The sequence below is a fragment of the Antechinus flavipes genome, chromosome 4 (genome assembly GCF_016432865.1).
Source record: "Antechinus flavipes isolate AdamAnt ecotype Samford, QLD, Australia chromosome 4, AdamAnt_v2, whole genome shotgun sequence".
Taxonomy (NCBI): Eukaryota; Metazoa; Chordata; class Mammalia; order Dasyuromorphia; family Dasyuridae; genus Antechinus; species Antechinus flavipes.
Window position 1 is genome coordinate 224,053,749 of NC_067401.1, and position 25,077 is coordinate 224,078,825.

The 25,077-nt window shown below is 32.6% G+C and overlaps 1 protein-coding gene across 2 annotated transcripts in view; it reads right to left on the minus strand.

Moving 5' to 3' along the window:
* Window positions 1-25,077, minus strand: part of DST (dystonin) — a 591,073-nt gene that overhangs the window by 2,587 nt on the left and 563,409 nt on the right. For both annotated transcript variants that reach the window (XM_051997184.1, XM_051997185.1), the window contains 12 exons: window positions 19,260-19,403; window positions 18,200-18,388; window positions 16,921-17,050; window positions 14,850-15,013; window positions 13,925-14,087; window positions 13,157-13,311; window positions 12,906-12,980; window positions 11,403-11,420; window positions 8,255-8,372; window positions 6,140-6,345; window positions 5,651-5,761; window positions 926-1,049 (listed from right to left, as the gene is read on the minus strand). In XM_051997184.1, the coding sequence (XP_051853144.1) occupies window positions 926-1,049; window positions 5,651-5,761; window positions 6,140-6,345; window positions 8,255-8,372; window positions 11,403-11,420; window positions 12,906-12,980; window positions 13,157-13,311; window positions 13,925-14,087; window positions 14,850-15,013; window positions 16,921-17,050; window positions 18,200-18,388; window positions 19,260-19,403 (1,597 nt within the window). The remainder of the gene's footprint in view (window positions 1-925; window positions 1,050-5,650; window positions 5,762-6,139; window positions 6,346-8,254; window positions 8,373-11,402; window positions 11,421-12,905; window positions 12,981-13,156; window positions 13,312-13,924; window positions 14,088-14,849; window positions 15,014-16,920; window positions 17,051-18,199; window positions 18,389-19,259; window positions 19,404-25,077) is intronic.

Below are 25,077 nucleotides of genomic sequence, written 5' to 3' on the forward strand. Positions count from 1 at the left end.
ATATCCAAATGCATTGATTCCCTTTCCCCCAACCTCATCTTCATAGTTCTGTTATTTACAAGTATATTTGAGATTAAATAGGCATAATGAATGAGAACCTGTTTTTACACAAAAGATAATTATGACTTTTTGCTGTCATAGTCATTAACAGACTCATTGAGAAGGCTATCCTAGTATATTTTAAAAGTATTATTCAAATGACCAGAATCTAATGAAGATAACATTTTAAAAAGTAAGGTAATTCACTAGTTACTCCCAAAAGAGATCAATACATAATTGAAGCAGATACAAAAGTTGCCATTTATTTCTCACAAGAAGAAATCTGCTGTCCTCCACCCCACCCAAGTACTGTAAATCACAATCAACTCAGCTTATCTGTTTTTGTCATCACAACAGTGTTGGTTTTATGTTAACAATGAAAAGGCAATATGCAAGCCAATATATCCTCAAAAAAAATACTACTTAAATTTGCTTCAAGAATTTTTGGCAAGTGGCCACATAGAGGAAATAACTTGCTATGTATTTACAAAAAACATCTGTAAACTACTGTACTGTATAATTGTTAGACTGAAAAAGTTTGTCATTCCTTTTGCCATCCTAAATATTGAAATAATTCTAAAATCCTATTTACATATAACATAAAATTCTTTTATACACACACATACACATAATAAAAGAAAATATCGAGTTGAATTTTATTGTTTTGTTTTTAACTGATTTCAAGAGTCTAGGAAGCTCATACTATTTAGGATTCTTGGCTAAGAAGTAGAGGTTAAGCATTTTGCTTACTACAAAACCAGTATGTATTAGAAGCAGAAGTTGAATCCTAGTCTTCCTAACTCCAAGACCAGTCACCTATTTTATTACTCCACTGCAGTTTCTCAGAGTTAAAGATACTCTTCAGTCATATCAGTACTGAACTCACCTGCAAATTGTGTTCGGACTCTGGTAGCTGCAGTTGTTATCAGTCCACTGTCCTCTCCTGACTGGAACCCTTTCCCTGATAAATATCCTGGAAGGCGAAGCTTACTTCCTTGTATCGGTGTTCCCTGCAGTGACCAATAAAAAGTATTTCATGCAACTAATCCTAGTCATTTCACAGTTTTCTTTCTCATATAATTCCCACAGACTTCGTGGGAGAAGGTAAAAGAAAAATAGCCAGTTTTATCAAAACCAAGTGCTGGATTTTCACACCTCTTCCTTCATTCCCTTAATTCAATGAGAAACTTCTGAAGGAAATATGTTGGTGAAAGAAAATGCAGGACAATGGGAGAATAGAACCTAACCATAAGCAAGGCAGCTATACCAAGAAATTCAAGTGAATCTGTAATTACTGCAGTTAAGGCTGTTTATCGCATTGTCACAAAATATGGCTTCAGGCCATTTATAGGAGAGCCTTAAAAAGTAATTAAAGGTTAATCCACACACAAATAAATGCTAGTCAACCAGCCTCTAGTAATATGTTTGGAAATCCACAAAATTATATTGCCATACTGAGGGTATGTGTACAGAATACTTTTGGGACAGTGACCTGATAATGGTTTCATTTTCACACTAGATACTTAAAAGTTTAATTCAGAATTTAATATAATTATGTTCTCCACGTATGTGGTAAACACCTGGATATGAGTGAGACTTATTTAAAGTTTCCCACTGGAGCTTACAGAAAACCCAAATGTAAAAATGTTGCAACCATGAGTACTGTATCTTAGTGCAAAGTTTAAAAAAAATTAAACCTTTTAAGCTCATTTTTCTCCTGAATGTTGGACATGTTTGAGTGTGTTTCCCCAAAATCACATTCCCCAATCATATACTTAAGACAAACAGGCTTCATAAAAGTATAAGAATTTATTTACATGTAGTGAATTAATCAAAATGAGTTAAATAATTGTCAGTGCTGGTTATAATTCTCTTTTTTTATAAAATTAATTTACAAAGTTCTGCCTGGAATAGAAAAGATTCTTGGTTTCCAGAATTCCTTAACTTTCTTTTCTGGTGAGAGTAGTGATTTGAAAATTAATTGTCAAGACATGCCAACAATGAAAACATGAAAAAATGGTAATTTGTGTGTGTATACACATATACATATATAAAGCATTAATAATATAGATGGTAGAAAAGTGGTAGCAATAAACATTAGATATTTTAAAAGAAGAACTATTTATCCTTCCTACAAAATAGATAAAATCCATGAGTTTCATTTCTGCCTTAACATCAGACTGTAGTATGTAACAGGGAGCACTTCTAATAAAAATCACATTAAATTTGAAAGAATTTTTTAAGATTAGTTGATCTGGAAGGAAACATGTTATTTTTATTAACCTAATGAACTTCTTTTCTGGTATTTTCAAAACTTAAAATGACAGTATTATCTTTTAAAATGATGTCACATTAAAATGAAAACCACTATGGCATTATATAGCATAAAATGTAACTATTTAAGAAATTTTGAAAAAGTCTTTTAATTTATGGTACCATAACATCTTAGGAATTGAAAGGTCAATGAGTATATTCTCTCATTTTAAAGATAAGTAAATCGAGGTCTACAGAGAAAGTAAATTTTTCAAAGTCTCATAATAGTAAGTAGCAGAGAACTGGATTCAGAAACAGGTTCTCTGCCTCTCAGTACAGTTTTTTCTTCCATTAAACTATTCTACCTCTCTTATAATAACTTTTTTTTGTGATAAAAGCATTTTTCCTAAACATACAATATTGTTCTATGTGAATTTTACTCAATGTAGCACCACAGATTTCAGGCAGAAAGGGACTTTAGAGATCAAATTTAACCCTCTAATTTTATAGAAAAAGAAAATAAAACCAAAAAAGAGACTAGATGATATCAAAATTCTCATCAGTAATAAGCAGAACTAAAATATGGACCCAGGTCAACTCCAAATCTAATACTTTTTCCTCCATACCATATTGCCTCCCTATTAGTGAGGGATAAAGCCATACCTCATAATGGCACAAAAGACTGTCCATATTCTAAGGTTCTACCAATGAAGTGTAAGTTCTGGTATGACCTAAAAAGCTGGAAAAGGTTTTGAGTGTGGCTGCTTGTTGTCTAAGGTTTGGCCTGTCAAAGTTCTGAGGGGCTCATAACTGGAATGCTGGTTATTAAGTAATGTTTTAGAGTTTTGTGGGGGAAAACTATACTAACTTATGAAACATGGAGTTGCAATTCAATCTGTATTAAGTGAAGAAAGCACCCAGATGAATGAAATCAGACATATTTTAAGGTTTAAGGAATAATAGTGGATATAAATACATAGACGTGTTCTATGTAGTGTTAAAAAAAAAAAAAAAAATCTTACCTATGTGGTTAGCTATGTGATTTTGGACAATTCATTTAAACTTGATGTTTTCAGATGCTGTCATCTGTCAAGTTATCCATTTCACAAAGTTATTACAACAATTAAGAAATCAAACACTTAGAAAACTATAAAACACTGTACAAATTTGACAAATGATTTCACTTCTCTTGGATTTTTGGTTTCTTTAACAGTAACATGAGGCAATCAGACTTAGATGGTCTTTAAATTTCTTCTAAATCTAAAATAAGAGGTACTCTGCCCTGATCAGAATACACCTAGAGGGTTCTGATTTCTGATTCTGATTTTAATTTCTGACACAGCATTTTAGGAAGAAAAAGAAGGTTGGAGAAGATGTATATAAGTATCCACTCAATATTAGGAACTTTTGAAGAAACTGGGTCAATTTAATCAATGGAAGGCATTGTTTAATTGGAGTGGGGAAACAAAATCATCCTTTAGTACCTTAAAAGTTGTCATGTGACAACACAACAAAATGTTAGTTACTCAGTTTATCCTCAGAAAACAGAACTGTGGAAGTTGTCAAGAGGCAAACTGAAGAAAAAATTTTTTATCATCAGAATGGTCCAAAAGCGGAACAAGCTCCCTTCAATATGAAGGGAGCTTGTCTTCATTGAAAATCTTGAAGCAAAGACTGAATAAGCATTTACCAGGTATGTTGTAATGCAGTCACTTTTTCTGGATATAAATTTGGATTTGGGTATGGCTGCTCAGACCTCTCCTAACTTTGAAAAATAAGCATGTAAATATGTAAGTCTCTTTCATGAATTGCCAAAGAAAAAAATTATGAAATTTTCCTAACAGTATAGTCATATGAATGGCTATTGAATAAGTTTGTAATAAAAGTTAGCTTAGTAGATAGAAATCTGGGTTTGGAGTCAGTAAGCCCTGAATTCAAGACCTGCCTCTGAAAAATTAAAGTTGTGTGAAAATGGGCAAATCAGTTAACCTCTCTGCACTCTACACCAAAGCTTCTTAAACTGTGAGTTGCAAATCTTCAGGGGAGAGGGTGGTCAAAAAATTATGATTTATTATTAGTAAATGTTTAATTTGTATGCCTATTTTATATACCAATATATATGTGGGATTCAAATGGAAAAAGTTAAGAAGCCCTGCTCTAAAGCAACTTTCCTAAGACTAAGTAATAAATGATCTACTGATTGCAACGGTGGAGAAAGTTTCCATGCTGGGAGCTCTCCTCTTCTAATAAAATTTCAAATGTATTCTTCTCTTTTCCCCACAAAAAAAAGTTTACATTATTTTAAGAAATGGCTAGTTTATTCATGCTTTACTCTCTTAAGAATTTATATGCAGTCAACTATTACCTGAATAAAGTCTATAGGGTGTATAGGTTTTTGTTGACAAATTTTCATACAGAAGAATGCTCTCAAATAACTAAATCATATAAATGATTGGTCCATGAGACACTATTCCCCTTCCATTTTGTAAATAATGGAAAGTTTACTTCCCAAAAATTTCACACCTACATTAACTCTGTAAGTTACAGATGTTGTTGAAGACATGTAATACAACTTTCTCTTTGTGTAACTGCAGTGATTTGGGGTAATGATAAAGGAACAAAAACCTAGTTGGAGAAGAAAATCTATATTTTTATTTCTTCCAAATTTCTCCTTGAGATTAAAGGGTTATTATATAACATTTATTCTCTAAGTTATTATGGGTGGCAACTTTTCTAGCTCTTTATGAGAATAAATGGTCTTTTGTCTCCTACAATTGATTGTCAGCAGGACAATATTTTTGGGCAGGAAAATTTTAAGCTTTTTTCGAGTGAGAAGATTTTCATGCCAAAAACTACACATCTCTGGGTATAAATTTTATTTTCAATTAATTGGCATGCTCATATTTTTTTAAACAAATAAATGTTGTAAATGGATTTTGAATCATCTTTGGACTATAGGGAAAATACACATTGACAACTGCCTGTGGTAATTAAATACAAGTGTGCCTTGAGTCATAGATGCCACGAGAAGCAAGAAATGCTGATTCTAATTCTTCTCACTGTCAGCCCTTCTTACAATATTATGATTGGTAAGCTTGGAAAAATATGGTAAGAATTTCTAAGGTGATGAATTTCTGGAAAATGGAATAGAGGAGCTTTAGACAAGAAATTATAATGCTAAACATTTTGGTACAAGGAAATAAAGATAGGAAAAAGAGGAAGGAAAATTTTCATTCTTTAGAAATTTAAAATGGAGGAAGTTGTGATTCTATATGTACCAACCAGAAAGACAGTGCATGTTAGTGTCCTGTTAGTTTTAAAGAAATTGGTCAATCTAGAGACTAGATCCTTACTATACCTCTGCAGATGACACTTGAAAGTCTGAGGATTCTGCTGGTTTAGAAGGAGTTGACGTTTTGCTGTTTGTCAACCATGGTTTACCATAATTGCGTATTAAAGGCTGGACTATCTGTATGAAACAATGGCAAATCAAATATAAAGGACAGTAGGAAGAAAAAAGCAAAACTATAAAAAAGATCACTAAAGCAAAGAGATCACATTTCACAGTAGGAATGGACATAATAATTAAGCAGAAAAGTCAGATGGCAAATCATACATGAAAATTTTAAAAAATGAATACAAGTAATTGTAAACATAGCACCTAAGTAAATAGCTTCCTTTGTAACTTAAAAGGCACCATAAGAATAACTTTTTGTGTGCCATTTCACATGAAAAACTGAAACACTGACTAATCTTGTTTGATTCTGAAATGATCAATTTAGTATTTGAGGTCATGATGAATCTAGTTATTCCACAAAAAGAAAATATATCCTGAATTGACTCCTACCTTTGGGGTGCTCATCACGGGGGCCTGAGGTGAGGCCACCTGACCAGCAGGGCTTGACATTGAAGTCGATCTATTAGGGGAAGCTCCTCTGGATGATGGTCGTGATCTTCTCCCCCTAGGTCGGAAAGCTGCCATAGCTGTCTGACCAGCAGCACCATCTGCTAAAATGAACTTTTCACGGAGTTCCATGTTTGTTCTTCCTTTAGCTAAAGTACACATGGAGGGGGGAAAAAGGCATTTAACTGAAAAGGAGAAACGCAATGAGCCCAATGGTCAACATATTTTAAGAAAATTCTTTTGTGCCATGCTAGCTCCAACTCAGCTCAACAAAAAGTCAAATGCATCACTCTATAATGCATTCGTTTTGGACATAGGCAAGTACAAAAGGAGAGCGTGCTTATTCTAACACTTCACACCAGCAAAAATAACTCACTACTTAAGAGTCAGCATGAAAATGGAAAGCCCACATGCTAAAATATCTTTAATCCATCAGTCACTGATGCGTAGATTTCATTACCTGTTTCACCACACTTGGATGGCTAGCCCATTAGTCAGGGATTGTCTTGCAAGTACCAAATAAGGTAAGAAAATTGCCAGTAGGTTTAAAAATATTTAATTTATCCCACAATATTACAAAATAAAGAGAGATGGCTTGTCAATTTAAACCACCACATAAAATTAAGTTATAGGTTTTTCCACATTCAGATGAAAAGAGTAGATATTTTCATTTGGCACCTTGAAATAGTAAGCTTTATCAACATGCAATAATATCACACCCAAACTTCAACAAAATAATCAATGGTGCACCATTTATACAAACACATATGCACACAGAAAACATTCCACAAGAACTAGATGAGCTACGTGTTAGCACCGTATTTGATCAGTGTAGATGATCATTGTATTTGTAACACACCTTTAGTGTGTCAAATTTTTGGATACTGAACTTGAAAGCACCAGCCCAGTTGGATATGTGTTAAGCCATACACAATGAATGAAGCATGTTATTTTTTTTAAAAAAATGATCAAAGCAAGAATGTGAAAGAAGAAAAGAGAAAAAGAGAGGGGAGAGGCAAAGGGAGAGGTTGCCAACCTATAGTAGGCTGAGTAGTAGTAATTGAAGAGTTTGATTCGGACCGTAACATTTTACTCCCATGATGATGAACTAGAAAAAATGACATAGGATACCAATCACATTAAAGCATCTCATTAGCGGAGAAGAAAACAAGTATAGCAGTTTAATATGCAAAGGTGTTCTACTTCTGGGCTGTTAGGACACATTCTAGAATAAGAGTTGTCTTAGTTTAAAAAAAAAAAAAAACTGTTTCCCTTGGAGAGAAAAAGAATCACCTGCAGTTACTCTAGGACTGGTTTTCTAATAATCAATACCATATAAAAGGTAATATATGTTAAAAGTTGGCTTTGTAACAGGGACCACATTAATCTGAATTATTTAAAGACAAAGAAAGAGTGAGTAAGAGTAAAAAAGAGGGAATAACTTATTCACAACTATTTCAATCTTACTTTTTTTATTCCCTGTGTTTGCATAATTTTTTTCCTTAAGTGGGTTCCTATTTTAATTGAATTTATGCTGCAAAGGATTTTACACACATGAAAGACATTAACAAGCTTATACTATTTTAAGTATCTCCAATTGGTAAAGATTAGGTACTGCTGGCAACAGGTTTCAAACTTAGCATTTAATTAAAATATTGAGATTTTTAAAATAATTGGCAGTATTTTTTCTATTATTGAATTTTGACGAATTTTTTTAAGAAGCCAATTTTTTTCTAGTTAGCAATTTGTTCCTATTGCAAATTTCTGAAGGGGTGGGGAAATGCTACCTATCTCTTTATAAACACCTATACTAATATTTCGATTCCTTTTTGTTATGTGGTTAGCCATAAGAGATCAAAAAGATGGAAAGAGTATGGTTTACATGACTGCCATGAGTTCTTTTGAGAACTTTAGGCTAACAAAGAAAGACCAATGGGAACATTCACTGTTGGAATCAATAAACAACTGAAGCTGTCCCCACACAATACTTCATATAATTTTAAAAGTAACAATAATTTTTGTAAGCTTTCATTGTCTATTACATGAGTATTGCCTTACCCCTGCAAGGATCATTTTTCACTAAGAACTCATCAAGTGCCATCCATCCACCTCCAACACGAACCATCACAGTACTTCGCAAGATGCGAACAAGACGAAGTTGTTGGGAATCACCAAACTGTTCAAGTTTAAAAAAAAAAAAAAAAAGGCAAAATATTGTTTTTAATAGTTCCTCTCATTTAAAACATGATATTTAGGCTCCAAAAGCTTAAAGCAACTAAGTTCAATTTCTTGTTTTAATTCACAATTATTAGTAAAATCTCAGAAAATGATTTGCATAATAAATGATCTGCATTAGAGTCTGCTGCATGCTGATTTAGATGATAGGGAAAGCATAGCAAAAGAAAAAAAGTTACAAAGAATCATTTTGCTTCTTGAAGATTATTTCCTTTCTCATTATAAGAAGCCATTAGTAAGAAAGTAATTTTTAAAAAATATTTAGTCATCATTTCTAGAGGTTGAACAGCAGCCATGAAAATAAGTTCTAGCCCATGTTTTCTGAATTTAAGAGAAGTAAGAATTGTCCTAAAAGAAATATGGACTGAATAAAAAATTAATATCCTCTGATTTTTCTTTCCAATCTGATTATAAAACTTAGTTTTATATAGAAATACATGGGGAAAATTTGACTGTATTTTTTTCATTCTTTTTCATCTTTTTTATCTAGTGAGCATCTTGAGAAGATAATGGCCTAGAAGAAAGCATTAATGGTAAATATGGGTGGAGGTGGGAAGAGCGATTACTTTTTTTTTTTTTTTTTTTGCTGAGGCAATTGGATTTAAGTGACTTGCCCAGGGTCACACAGCTAGAAAGTTTAAAGTGTCTGAGGCCAGATTTGAACTCAGGTCCTCCTGACTCCAGGTCCGGCACTCTATCCACTGCACCATCTAGCTGCTCCATGATTACAATCTTTTGAACTAATTTCCAAGACTGGATTAACATATAATCAATAGGGTTTTATTCTGACATAATATGGATGATAACCAGAATTTGCATATTACTTTAAAGTTTCCAAAGCACCTTAGATGTATTACCTTATTTGATTATTTGATGATTCACATCAACTCTTGCAAAGTAGATGCTATTAGTCCCATTTTTAAAATAAGGAATGTTTAAAATAAGGAATAAGTTAACATGACTTCTCATTAGGTCATATAGCTGGTGACTAATTCAAACTCAGATCTTGACTCGCAATTTTATACTCTATTCACAATATACCTAGCTGGCCTATACATTGACAATTTTCGTATGTTCTTCCAACATATATTTATACTAGGCCATGTTACAAATTTTCTCAAGTTGCTCATCAGTAATGTTCACTCATTACGTCTTAGTAATGGTTTGATGACATTAAATCTGTTTCTAAACTCCCATGCCAAACTACAGAGGTATCTTTCCAGCAAAGCTCATTACAAATTGAAGAATTAAATAAACTGAACTAGTTACAATCAATCAAATGAAATACATTTGAGATATTTAAGTATGGATAGCTCATGATAGATAAATTAGGAAACATTGTCTTCAAAAGAGAAAAATCCCAACAACTTTTTATCTTTTAATTTCAAACTCAAATAGGCTTCAAAGCAAAATTCAAACAGATCTCATTTCAGATTCTGAAGGTCATCACAAGTATATATAAAACTCCAGGTCAGGGTGAAGTGCCTTTAACCTTATAATAGTTTCAATTTTTGCTGCTGAAACCATTTTTTTAAATTAAATTTTTTTTAGCAATACTTCTAAAGTATGTGATCCTGAAATGTAAATTAACATTTAAAAGCAAGAACACACATTTTTTTTGTTAGAAGACCTTCAGTGCTAATAAGCAAAGGATAAAGAGGGGAGAAAAGGAATATTACCTTGGGGAACCAGATAACATGAAGGCTTTTTGGTCCATAAGTTATAATCAAAATCAAGCATATTGGGAGAAGCATAAAATAAAAATAATTTATAAGGCAAGACATTCAATTCTTACTAAAGAACTGGATTCTTTCTTTACTTAGAATCCCCCCTAACTTTGTTTCCTTCATTTCCTCTATAAGTATTATTTGCCAGATAGTAAGTTAAGGACAAAGAATTAGGATCTTCTTTAGAACATGCTACTTTTACTCATAATTATTTTGTCAATATGACTGGTGTTGAACGTTATGACAGGAGTGTCTTTTGCTTATGTTATGAAATATTAACCTTCAGAAATACCTTTCTTTACTGATCAAAGCAATTGAGACAAAGAAGGTATCTAAAAGTTAATTATGGATTAACTATATCTATTAAAAGTTCATCAGATAAATTTTAAATAATTTATTTCATTTGCCATAAAAGGAAAGTATAAATAGTTTCATAGCTGAAATGGAAAGCATTATTAAATCTAAATGACTAAAGAGTATCTCATGCGCTATTTATACTGTGTCTATAAACACAGTGTATCACGCTTTCCACAATACATAGTGAAAAATTACTCATTTCATTTATCCTTTCACTGGTTCTAGAATCACTTGAGTTGTTATTCTTTATCACTTAATTTTTTAACATATGAACTAAAACAAATATAAAGCTACAAAATATTTCTTTAGCATAAACATATCTATTCTAATTGTCAAGATGAATTTCAAGGAAATTAATTTGAAGACTCCAATAAATATGGTATTACTCCAAATCTATAGTGAGTTTAAAGGAAATATAGCTATTGGGTAAAAACAAATTAGCACTTTGGCACAGATGGAAAATGGTAGTATTATACATAAAACTATGTATGTTTTCTTAGGTGTTTTCAGGGATTTTTATTTTTCTGCAGTGTTCATACTAATTGATGTTTATCCTTTCCTAATTCCTAGATTCCATATTTTAAAGATTTAAAACTAATAAACATGCCCATAAGATATATGAATAATAAAATTAATGAAAAAGAAGCTATGTTTGGGAAACTAAAAATGTGCCAAATAGCTGATTATTATCTGGTTCCCTTAAAAGTAATCTCCTCACTGAGACAAAATGGATCTCAGTTCAGAGATCCTTTGAGTAGTTACAAAAACACCACAGCTAATCAACAACATGGGGAAAGATGAGCTATGGCAAGCTTTAATGAATATGGATTGAAAAAAAAATATAAAACACCATTGGGAACTCAAGAATACATTTCACTGGTTTATACCTGATTTCCCAGGAAGAACTGATAAATGAAAAATGGAAGAAAGACATAATTAGTTTAATAAGAAACTTACTACATAATTCCAAAAAGAACATAAATACACTGTCACACTCTAGATTTCTAAATATTGTACCTAGCTTAGAGCTAGGTGGATGGATATCATTGTCCAAATATTAAATTTGAATTAATGTTGAATTCTTCTCCATCTTTAAATTTTAATATGAATACATGTTCACAGTTTTACTTATGAAAATTATTGTGTTCCATGTAGAAATTAACTATTTGGGAGAAAACCCAGCAAGTTTCTTTTCTAGCTACTAAATAAATATCTATTCTAATTTTTAAAAGGGAGAAGGGAAGGAAAATGCATGATGGTGACAGTATTCCTTAGTGGAATTATACTAAAGAAGACATGAGATTTTGAATGAATACAAAATATTTCTCAATCATTGATAAAAATTCTATTTCATCCATATATAAAAGGAATCTATATTTTAATCATTTCTACATTGTACACAATAATGGCTTTCATTTATATAGCACTATCCACAACATCTCATTAGTTTTATGAAGTAGGCCAAGTCAGTATGATTACCCTATTTTATAGAGGAGGAAATGGAAGCTCAAATCATTTAATCAAATCATTCCACTTACTACAAAGCTAGTAAGTGGAAGAACAGGAATTCCAACTAAAACCTGTCCTTTTCCCTATACTATATTGATTCTATTAGATGATTCAAGAATAATTTTATGGATTTGACTATGATTAGCTTTAACATGAATTATGGGGGGAAAAGTTAGGATACAAAAAATATGATAGAAGATTATTTACATTGTGCAATATAAATCCTCTACTAAAGTTATATTCCTCTGGAGATCATCTTCTATTTTAAGGGCTGCCATCAGAGCTGAGTAAGTGTTAGCAGCTCCTACTAGATTGTAAAGGTCTGACATGGGTCTGATAACAGACCAGCACTTGCTTTCTCAGGCTAAGTCTTGTTACCAGAAGATTTCCTCCAGATGACAAAAATTCTGGACACAGAAAATCATGAAATTACCTGCTAAACTATCTTACTCTTCTTGGTGGAGGAAGTATATACCCACTGAAGTCATAAATATGTGAAGTACAAAAAAATACCATAAATGAATATTATACATATAAACACACATATGTATACATATATTCATTGTAATATATAATATATGGATACAAATATGAACATATTTATATATTTCTTAAGTATATGTATGTATGTGTATATATACATACATATAATATATATTTCCCCCACCCATAAAGCCATCAGGAGCTCTCTGGATTTTCTGAAGAAATCTATCTAGAAAATAAGTAATTTACAACTTCCCAGATATAAAACTAGAAAAAGATTACCACCCACATAATATTGTAATGTTATAAAAATAAATATGTAAGATATTGGGAAAACACAGATCAACTGTTTATCATATTGACATCAAAGAACCAAGAACTTCTTTAGGGAAACTTACCCTGTACTTGTTATCTCCAATCTGTTCCACTTGAAATCGTTTTGCACATTTACATTTAGCTACCTGCCTTGTCACCTGCCAAAAACATGATTGAAACATCCATTTCAATGTCAACATTGAACTTTGGAGACTGAAAATTTTTGGCAGAATCATAAAACATGGGAGCAAATAAAATGACAATGAGTTGCATGGGCAATATTGACTGAATGCTGTATAGACAAAACCATACAGGATGGAAAGAGAATGAGTACCTCATCTTCAATTTTGTCTGCATCTGTCAGAGGCTTATAAGCATCCTTATTGGGATGCAGAGCTGCAACAAATTCATAATAGTCGATGTAGCCATCACCATCTCTATCAAAGATATCAGCAACTGCACTCATTTCCAGGCGACTGGTTGGGAATTCTATACATGAAAACACATAAAATTAGAAATGTGCTTCAAATTGATTGCAATTAAATTTTGACACTCTCTACACTACTAGTTAAGAGACTGTGATGGTCAAATTAGTGTTAAAAATCAGCTTTTATTTGTTCCATGAGGACAAAGATTGCTTCATTTTTGTCTTTGCTGCCTAGGACTAGTTGATATTCTTAATGAATTTTAAATAATAAGAATAATTCTTTAGTATTCCTGAATGTCCATGGTTTAGGCATTTCACTAATCCAAATGTTTACAGAAAATTAAATTATATAAATTTGCTTGATTCGGGATTGTAGATGCTTTACTTTCAGACTTTCTGTTAATATTTATTTTAGTAGGTGTGATAGGAATAGATTCTAGTTTCTATTCCTGATTGATTATAAAATATAGGAGATAAGAATATAAAGAAGTTTTTATTTATAAAAATTTATTTTATACTATTTATAAGAGGGTACAATTCATAAAAAGTCATTTTCCTTAAGAAGTGATTTTATTAGAAACTATAAAGGCAATAATTTTTAATAGCATAGGTACATAAAAATATTTCAATCCTATATGTATTCTAAAGTACTATTTTAATAACAGTCTCACTTACTGGAGGAAAGAATTCCATCAATAAATTCTTGTCGTGTTATTTTTCCATCCTGATCTTTATCAATCCGTCTGAAGAAGTCCATTACTCGAGATTTCTTATGATTCATCCACCGCATGTATTTTTTACGCCAGATATCAAAATCAAAGTTGGCAAATTCTTTCAGCTACAGAAAGGAGAAATAACTTGATTCTTGTTTTCATATAAATAATATGATAAATGCTTAATTTTATCTTTCATCCGTTAATGAAGCTGACAGAATAGTCCTTTAGGAGAACTCTTTTAGTTTAGACACCATAGATATCATTCATTTCAGAGAACAAAAAGTGCTCCTGAATATGTATTATAAAATAAATTTCTACAAAGCTTATTGAACCTGCTCAGTGAACTTGCTCCCTTTGTAAAACTGCCAATTTTTTCTTACAACTTTTTTAAAATCCCCAAAAATTCTTGATAATAATGTAACCAAGGTGGCAGTTGACACTGTAATTTATATAGCAAGAGCACTTTGATTACTTGAAGTAAAAATTTCTACCTACCAAGTAGTTTTTTTCATTTACTAGTACTAAGTTCTTCTCTATTGTTTGACCTTCTCCCATGCTTTCTCGGGATCACAGAATATTTTCTCATATACAGAATTCCTGATTCCACACTCATAGCTCTCTGAACTACATATATGTATATATATCTCAACTCCTGTAGGTGTATTGACATCTTAAAAAAAAAAACCCTAGACCTGCAAAATATCTCAAACATACACCTTTAAAATATATATTTTATAGACTAATAATTACAAAAAATCTGAGCTTTATTACACATAATACAAATTAGTTCCAACATTATTAGTTTTTAAATGTTAAATTACATACATTAATTTCCTATAAAAATGAGAACTATTTTTAGTTTTTGAGAAACACAATTAACTAACCTCCTCCAGTCTGTCCAAGGCATCATTAAGTTTTCTTCTTCTTTCCAAAGCTAGAAGCCAGACTTGCTGCCATTTACTCACTAATAAGTTTACCCTTGGATTCTTTGTTTCAATTTGTGTTTGTGATCCAGAAGGATACAGGCTTGATGTTGGGGAACGCTTCCCTGTGAAAAAATACCATTTAAATTAGTGTGGCATAAATGCCAAGAGTTCTCAAAAGAAGCTAACCATTGTATTAAAACTTGACCCACTGCCTTCTAACCCAACGCTAAATTGACCCAATAGCTCAGCATTATTAGTAAAAATGTTCTTTTCTATGTGAGAGTTAAAATTAATGTTCTATAATTTTATATTTACTAAGGAAATCCTTGATGTTTCTAACTGTGGAGGAATATTTTCATACATTCATTCATTCATTTATTTATTTATATTCACACATGCGTGAGCACATACATATACATATGCCTATGCATATATGTTTATGATTGACCAAGTACAATGATATATATGCTTGATCAAAACAGGAAATCATTTAAATGATCTAAAATGGCAACTTCCTCTTCCATGTAGTCAAGCAACTGAATTTCCTAAATACCCCATCATCATTGTGAAGGACTTCAAAGAAAAGGTAAAAACCAGAAGGGTACTGCACAAACACTAACTCACAAAAAGTTGTGTGAAGTGAGGAGTCATGGTAGTAAAATGAGAGCCTAAGTGACAAAAGGTCAGTTTATGTTAGGGGTGTTTTTTTTCCTACCCAGAAACTGAAAAAGAGATAGGCTAACAGAAAAAAAAATCTTTTAATTGATTATATATAATCAATTATACATATGTATATCTATATCTATATCTATCTATCTATCTATATATGTATATATATGTACAAGTTAACTGTGGGCAAGTTCTTTATTCTTTGAGCCTTAGTTTCCTTTATCTATGAAATAGAGTAACATTCAGTTTATTAAAGCATTTTTCCAAACTTAAAATATATACAAATGCTTTGCCTACTGTTGTTATTATAATAATTGTGAATTATTATTTATCCACATCATGTTGTCATTACCACATCAAAATGGTCTTCACCATGACAGGTAAAGGACGGTAACTAAATGAGTGGATCACATTATTCCCAATTGACAAAAATGGACATCAGAGCCTGGGGAAGTTAACTGATACATTTGAGGTCACACAATTAATTGGTGATAGAACTAGAAGTAGAATCTACACATGGATTATAAGGTTTGCTCTCTTTCCACTATAATAAAAAAGTATAGCTAGATGGCACAATGAATAGAGTGGATAGAGTCTGTTATCAGGAAAACTCATTCTCTTGAGTTCAAACTTGACCTTAGACACTTACTAGCTTTGTGACCCTGAGGCAAGTCATTTAACTTTATTTTCTTCATCTGTAAAATGAGCTGGAAAAGGAAATGCTACTCTATTTATATTTGCCAAAAAAAAAAAAAAAACAATGGGATCGCAAATACTGGGAAGTGACTGAAAAGTCTAAACAACAACACATAAAATGTCTAAATTGTGTTTGTTTATTCTTGTCTCTAAGACTAAGTATTTTCCTGTGGGCATCTTAGCAATATATTCTCATGTCTGATAACTGGAGAAAAGAAATAAAGGATTAGATGGAGAAATAATATGTAAATCTCGTCATCTGCTAATCATTAATCAACATTAGCAATGGGTCTACTTTAATCATCTAATAATCATTTTATATCACAGTATACCTTAAGTTTCATTGTTGTAAAATTAGTATACTAATTCACAAAGGATTAATTCTTTCTGTTTGCAAATCAGTTATTTGAGAGTTTAGTTATTTTTTGGAAAGCCAGAGCCATAAGTTCTCAGGCCTATGCTTTTTCATGAAAACCTTTCATGATAGACTAGCTAACCAAATCATTTAAAAGATAACTATCCTATCTAGTGACTAATTGTGCATGAATGCAAAAATAAATTTACTTTGCTGAACTGACCCATCTTACTTCATTAGAAACTAGTCATTTTTATTAGAGGGAAAATAAAAGTATTTGTTATTGTTCCAAATTATATCATTGCTTACTTCCTGCTCTCCCCTTATCTAGGACAGGAATATGTGATTGTAAAGGAGAGGGATCAGCTGCTCTTCTCTTGTAGGTCTTAGTAACCTTGTCCACATCAGGCTGTTTTCTGGTCATTTCCTCCATGAAACTCTGTAATGAAAATCAGCTACTTTAAGAATATACCAAAGTAAACATAATTTTAAAAATGGGTTACAAATAACAATATAAAACTAGTTTTATCTATTATGCCACTGTTTCTAATTGAGAAAATTTAATTATCTGATCCTTATAACAAATATCATGACATTCGGTTTTCTGCAAAATTTTAAAAAATATATATCTACGATTTTAGTTTGTTTTTGGCCTAGTTCTGTGATTTAATTGAAAAGAAGTGTTTCTTGAAAAGAAATCTTTATACCAAAGTAAGCAGGCATCTGCTCTGCAATTTATGACTTCATGTAGTTGCATTTATCATATAATATTCTCTTAAGTTTTGCTAGAGTGTCATGATCCCAAAGACATAAATTAAACAATCCCAGGCCTCAGGGATCTTACATTCTATATTACTCTGTTATTTGTTTGTTTGGAGGGAAATGGGAGATTGTCTTGGAGGTATACATAGAGGTAAATTCTTTCTCTCTCTCTCTCTCTCTTTCTCTCTCTTTCTCTCTGTATACATATAGATATAAAAATACACACACATACAATGGAGGAGATGACAAGTGAATAGAAATTTGAAGGGAGTTAGAGCTTCTAAGATGTACAGATAAAAAGGGAGTACATTCTAGAATGAGGGAATACCCTCTGTGTAAAGACACAGATACTGAAGATCTGGTACAAGAATCAAGACATAAGCCAGTTGGAGAAGGACCACAGAGTATATGTTAGAAAAACAAAAACAAGTAAAAGCTTATACCAATCACTTCAAAATTCCAAATAATGATCTCTAGGCCTTAAAAATCACTATGTATTTCTGAATCTTTGGGTATTTGTCACGTTTTCTTAAGATCTCTAAACAAGAATGGTTGATAATAGTGAGATTCTGCATAACAATTACCTTAAATCATTAACTTTAGTCCATGAACTATAATAAGTCTCAAAATTTAGGTAAGTGTATTCATTTTGCTGAAGAAATGAATGTGAGTAATCATGTTTTAAAGATCCTACTTTTAAACCATGGAATATGTATTTCCCAGCCCATTTTCTTAATTCCCATGTAAGAGAGATTTTAATTGAGATGTCCTTAATTCTTGTTCTTTCCAGATGTCTGAACATGTCTAATATAAAGTTCATTTTTACCTGATGTTCTGCTATAAGGGTTTTCACTTCTTCAATCTCCTGGGGGAGGACTTCCTTGTCTTTCTCACTGAGTGTGGTCTCTGCCCATTGCAACCAAGCCAGCAAAGCTTCCAACAATTCCTGTTTAGCAATAAGACCAGCCAGGGCACTTGCCAATCTCTGCTGATGCTGCTTTGCCCATGCCAGGACCTGTTATTGAAGAAGAGATCTGTTTTCTGAAGCTCTTTCAATTTGTAAAATAGCAATCTCATTCCTGCTAATGCAACAGTAATTATGTGCAAGAAGGTATTTATTTCAAATGTATTGATTAGCTATTTCTTGTATTGTTTCATTATTCTTCTCTCCTGTCAGTCAAACTCACCTCAGTGTAACTGCCTATTCAATGATTTAACACAAGGAATTTGAACCAACAAGTCTCTAGGAGGTAGAAAGGTAGCAAGATAGTAAGGCAGTAGTAAGACCTTCTTCAGGAGGTCACAAACCATTTATCATTCTTCAAAATCCATTATATAGTCTTAAAGAGTGATACTAAGAAAAGTCTAGCACTCTTTAAGATATACCTCAGGAAGTTAAGGCCTACCAAAAAATACCTGCTTTCTTTTACTTTCTAATTTAAATTCAAGGACCCATTTCATTAGAAATGTCTATACAACCATACACCAACTACGTAAACCCTAATCTGCAAATTTAGTCATCCAGATACAAAATATTTTCCCTTTTGTATATTAATAAATTCACCATAATTGAAATGATACTAAACTTCTCTTTTTCTTAACCCAATTAATATAGGCACAAAGATGGAATACAAATGGATTCACAGAATCCACAGGAATTCTATTTTAACAAAATGAATCATGAAAGGTTATAATTGATTAAGATGTCTGCCCAGGCCAATTGTAGATATCATTAACCCCATACCACCTCTTCCTTCCTCAGCCAAAATAAACTTTACAACAACTTATTATTTTCCCACAATGATTAACTACATTTTAATTTGTGACTAGTCTCTAACTTATAAAAGATTGACAAGTATTACACTGATTATGTGTTCCATACTGACCTCCTCAAACCTGGCTCTAATGATAGTAATCCAGTGCTTGATGGTGGTAATGGAATCGGGGTGACAGATGGCCAGAACAGCTTCTCCCATACCTGTTGCCTTATTTAGTTCAGCTCTTTTCTCTTCCAATTTCCTCATGAATTCCTAAAATAGAAACAATTATTTCAATGTCATTGGCACTAATTGAAGTTGAGAAAAGTATTATTTTTTTTAACTAATCATATTGATTCAAGCATGATTTTTAAAAATCCAGTGGTTTATTTGGAGTTTGAATTGGTTCACATTGCCAGAAAAAAAAATAATGGCGTCACATCTAATTTTGGATTAAAAATAATAGAGAATGATTTAAAGATGAAATCTAGTTTACATTCTTCAACAAAAATGAATTTGGGAGTACTATCTATGAAAAAGCTATATTCCAATGTTACAAATTGTCATAAGCCTCATAATCAGAGAGAGAAGTAGTATATAGAAAATTCAGAACTGATTCCCAGAATATCAGACAAGATTATAGTCATATTTTAAAAGAAATCATTAGATATTAATAAGGAAATAAAAATCTGTGAGTCTTGAAGCAGAGAGAATATAATTCAGAAGAAGCATAAGAACAGTAAGACTGGGAAGTAGAAGCATGACCTATTCTATAACAGGCCACAAGTCAAGTCTTGTAAGACTGGAAAGAGATTCCTTAGCCCCCCACAGTTCCCAAGACAAGGCATTCTCAGACAGACATGCCCCATAAGCATTCCTTTAAAGTCTATCGCCAAGTCATGCTAAAAAAAAAAAAATTATCTCTAGTTTAATCTTCAGAATCAACTAAAAAGGTCTAGAGTGGTTGTAGTTCCCCCTTTATACATTTCCACTACCACCCTACCACTACAAAAGCACTTATTAGGTTTTAATAAGGTTAGAGGGAAAGTTTTTCAATTCCAATAATGTTCACTAAGTACCAAACAATTTGAAAAGTCTTCTAAGAGATTTTTATTCCATAATTAGAGAAAAAAGGCTTAAAATTTGAATGTTTTTGTGAAATAATAGTAGGGGACTCACAACCAACAGATCAGTAAGAACAGATGAATTAGAGAGCCTTGAAGAAAGGTACTGCTACAGAATGAGGATAGTTACACAGAACAAGGAAGGTCAGGAGAGATGAAAAAATTAGATGAATTCCTAACATTAATAATGGTTCAACCACAAGGTTGAACCTAAAAAGGTTCTAGGACCCTAAAAAGGACTAAGAAAAACATAAACCAAGTTATTTTTGTCCTTTTGCTAAAATCAAGCAATAGCTCTGATTTATGAGGCTTTCTATAGGCAGCCAGTAACACCCAACTCCAACACAGTTAAGACTCCAAATGAAGGTTGTAGGTAAGACTGATTTTACTACTTTATCAAAGTCTGCTGCACACAGAGTTTACCATAGGTAACACAGGATAATAAAGTCAGTTTTGAGGTCAGAAAGACCAGTATAATAGACAAAGCCAGTCAGGTCCCTAGGCAACATAACACCTGCTGACGTGTTCTGATAGAAGGCAGAGTTTTTTTTCCTATTGGGGTTTTCTGCATTGATAAAATTAAAAGCCTTGACCCACATCTCCCCAATCTTCTCAACAAAACAAAGCAAACAAAACAAAAACTCACAGTCCATCAGTTGACAAGTCCTGCTGTGTGCCAGGACTAAGCTAAGACAAAAGACACAAAAAAGAGCAAAAACAGTCTTTGTTTTTAAGGGGGAAGAGAAGTAAAAGGCACTGTACTAAGGTGGTATACAAATGTTATACTACTTGATCCTCACAACAATCCTAGGAGGTAGATGCTATTACATGCATTTTGGAATTAGGAAAACTGAGGTAGGATTTGAACTCAGGTTTTTCCTTGTTCTAAGCCATTGCTCTACACATCATGCTACCTAGAGACCTAGAAGCTCACATTTCTAATGGGACAGACAACATGCAAATGGATGAGATAAATATAGTGGAAGGTAACTGAAAGAGAAGGCATGTAGGAGTTGGAAAAGCTTCCTCCGTAAGGTGGAACTTGGGCTAAGTCTTGAAGGAGTTTGCAAGGAAACCTGGAAGCAAAGGCAAGGAGGGAGAATATTTCAAGCAAGGGGTCAGATAGCAACGTAAAGCTATCTAGAAAGAAGTTAGGATAGCACATATGAGGCACAGCATGACCAGTTTGATGGGACTACAAAATGTACAAAGGAAAATACTGTACAATAAACCTGGAAAGGCGTTGGGACTAGTTCTGAAGGTAGGGCTTTACATTCCAAACAGTAGTTTATATATGATCTTAGAGACAATAAAGGGCCTTCAGAGCTAATTGAGGGAGATAATAATAGAGACAGATTTGAGCTTTTGGAAAATCGCTTTAGCAATAGCATAATGAAAATTCTGGCAGGTCAGACACCAAGCAGAAAAGGCTTTGAACACAAGCTCTGTAAACCTGTCTTATGAAGTTCAATTAAGAAAAAGAAATCAAAAAGGCTATTGACCAGAAAGTTGGCTACCAGTCATAAATTTAGGGGATGGGGAGGGTTCATCTCCTAGAAAGTTGTGTATTTTTTGTCAGTAGTAGGAATTTCAACATCAACAAAATCATGAAACTTTTAAGTATTACAACTGACTTTCTCCTTTAATCATCATCTCATAAATCTAATATAGACAAATAATTTGTGGTTAAGAAAGTTATTGTCTTACTACAAAGAAAAAGCATGCTACAAAAGATGGGCAAAGAGTCAACAAAATGTCACTTTAGTCTGCTGCTGTCAACTTCAACTTTTCAAAATTACATAAAAAGGATTAAACTTTTCAACTACTTAAAAACACTATATTAAGTTTGATATTCAAATTACTTATTAAAGATATAACTTTTATTTCTCCTAATAGAAAGGTTTTGGGTTCTTCTGAGAATGCTAATCTAGTCTAAAGTATCCTTTGAAGTCAGGGCATCTGAATCAAGTTAGAACTTCAAAGGACATTTTAAAGTAACTCAGCACTCTCAGAACCACCATAGGAAGTCACATAACTACTCTGCCTACCCAATACACGTTCTCTAAGGACATCCTAGATCTGCTATTCAGTAGACTCAGAGTCTCTAGGAGCTGCTTTGAGGTTTGCTGAAGTAAGAAAAAATGCTTTATGGATGGGGACCCATGAATATTTACTAAGTCATCTGAGGTTTACTGAATCATTTATTGAGTCATCCACACTAATGCAAAACAAAGAAAACTCCAAAACTCAAACTATATGGATTCCTTTGTAAAGACCTCACTAGCCCTCCCAACTCTTATCCCACTAAGTGCAGAGACATATCAAATGTTGCTATATAAAGACGCTAAGAAGCCCAGATCTCCTCAATTGCCCCCAATATAAGGCCTGCAGTAATGTTTGATATAAAAGTCCATTTTCTCACTAAACATCATCAATGGGCCTGCCAATGGATTCTCCAGATAGAGAAAACTTCCAAGAAGAAGCTCCCCTCTAATTTGAATCAGCACCAGTCCTTTAAGACTAGAGTGGGTATACCATGTTTAGAAATCCTTCTAGAGACACACAAAGATACACACACACACACACACACACCTGGTCCTGCTGTAACCAAATAAAAATAAGAGCTTTCTAAAAATTCGCTGGGCTTTACCAGTTTCTACGAGGCACTGATTTATTTCCATCCACTTTGAAGTCCTTTCTATTGTATTTCCCTTCAACAAAGCATAGTTGCTTTACTTCTCACTATGAGCTGTGTTCTGTCTGGTGGTACTGTCTCCTACTCACAACAATTTTTCTCTTTACAAGCAAGAGCCGTTGTCCAGTGTTGGGACTAATAGTCTTGATAATCAACTCTATTAACATGATAAAGCTGAAGAAACATAGAAATCAATGGTTAAGACTGTCAAGCCTGTGCCTCAAGTGTGAGAGCTGGCCCCTCCTCTCTGAAACCTGAAATGTGACTAGGAGCTAGCTATCCAGTAGATAACTAGAATCTAAGAAATGACTGTTGCTCATTCCTTGTACTTCACCATGGGATGACAAATTTTTCTCAAACTGTATTAAAATAGAGAGTTTCCTAAAGATTGACGCATCCATCACAGTTTCTTCTAAACTTCATTTTCAGAATATTGAAACCTGAATGCTTTCCATTAATATTTTTTGTTTCTTTTATTATATTGATGGTTCTAATAGTCTAGCATCTCATTTCTTTACATGACAGGTTACAAATCCTTATCTTCTTTTACTGTCAACAAAGTAATATACATCATTTCACTGTTAAAAAGGCTTACAAGGAATGTCAACAATAGTGGCACATTAGTTAATGTGAGAATCCATTGTATTGATGATGTATTCTTGCTATTATTACAATTAATGATGTTTCCTACATGACCTTTAAGGATAAGATTGTGTTGAAAACTATCTGAGCTAATAAATGCTGTCATCAGCAGTACACGTTTTGTTTGCATTGGGAATTCCTCACTTTTACAGTCAAAGGTGAAAAGCCATCTGTTGAGAGACATGTAGACAATTCTTTTTAGGGAACTAGCAAACTCCATTAATTTTTGCTGAAAATACCAAAGTCTGAAAATCCACAGGCATTATTTCTTTTAGTAGGATCAAGTAAGTAACTAGTATGTCTAGTGATGCAATTATTTCCTTGTATTACTAAAGTCAAAAATCAATCCATTTTACTGTTTATAATCCTATTTATAAAATTGTAAATGTTCCACACTTAAGATGAAGAAAGTTCATTTTTAAAAAGAATTATAAGTCCACTAAAATTTAAAAAATAATGGCCAGGTTTTTAGAAAATTTGCTTTGGTAAACATAAAAGATATTTGTAAAATATTGGCTGTTCTGACTTGGGAAAAAATCTTCCAAGGTGATTTAATACAAAAGTCTGTAACCTGCTTGCAAAAATACAATTCATACTCCCTTTAAAAGTAAGGAACAGGTTCAACAGCAATTAACAATGTTAATTACCTACTGGGTGCAAAGGTGCTATGCTATAAAGACAAAAATGAAATAGTCTTTGCCCGCAAGCAGATTTCATTTTGCTAGACACAATGAGAATAATGCACTGGGAACTCTAAAGAAGAGGAAGATGCAAAGAAGATGCAAGAAAAACTGCAGAAACAGATATAATGGTGTTGGGCAACTGATTTGATATAAGAGTGAGGATGAAGAAAAAGTAAAAAATACTTAGGAGGTTATGAATATTAACAAATTAGTTTCGATGGTAATATCAGTAGAAATAAATGTTATATAGAAGAGCAAGTTTTGAGGAAATTAAAAGAATTCATCCTTTGTATTTTGAATTTTTAATGTTTAAGAAAATCATCCAGTAAGGTCTGGAAATACAGGGAGAGTTCAAATGAGAAAAACTTATTGAAAGACTTAAATTAATGTAAATTGTTAGCAGAAATAAAGATTTTGAAGTCTCATTGCTGAAAGCATGGGAATGGATGAGACTGCCAAGTTAGGGAACATTGAAAGAAAAAAATGGTCCAAAGACAGATCTCTGATAGATGGAAAAAGCATGAGAATCTAATAAAAGAAACAGGTAGTCAGAAAACTAAAAACAGCAATGTAAGAGTTAACAGTCAAAGAAAGCAGAGGAGATATTATTGATGAAGGGAGTAGTCAACTACCAAATGATTAAAAATTTAAAGAAGAGTCAGAATACCGCCCCCTTCCCCCCCCCCCAAAAAAAAAGCCACAGAATTTATAACACAGTCATCAATGATCTGGAAATGAGCAGTTTCATTAGTAACATATGGGAAAAAGAAATCAAATTGCAAAGGATTAAGAAATAAAAGGCG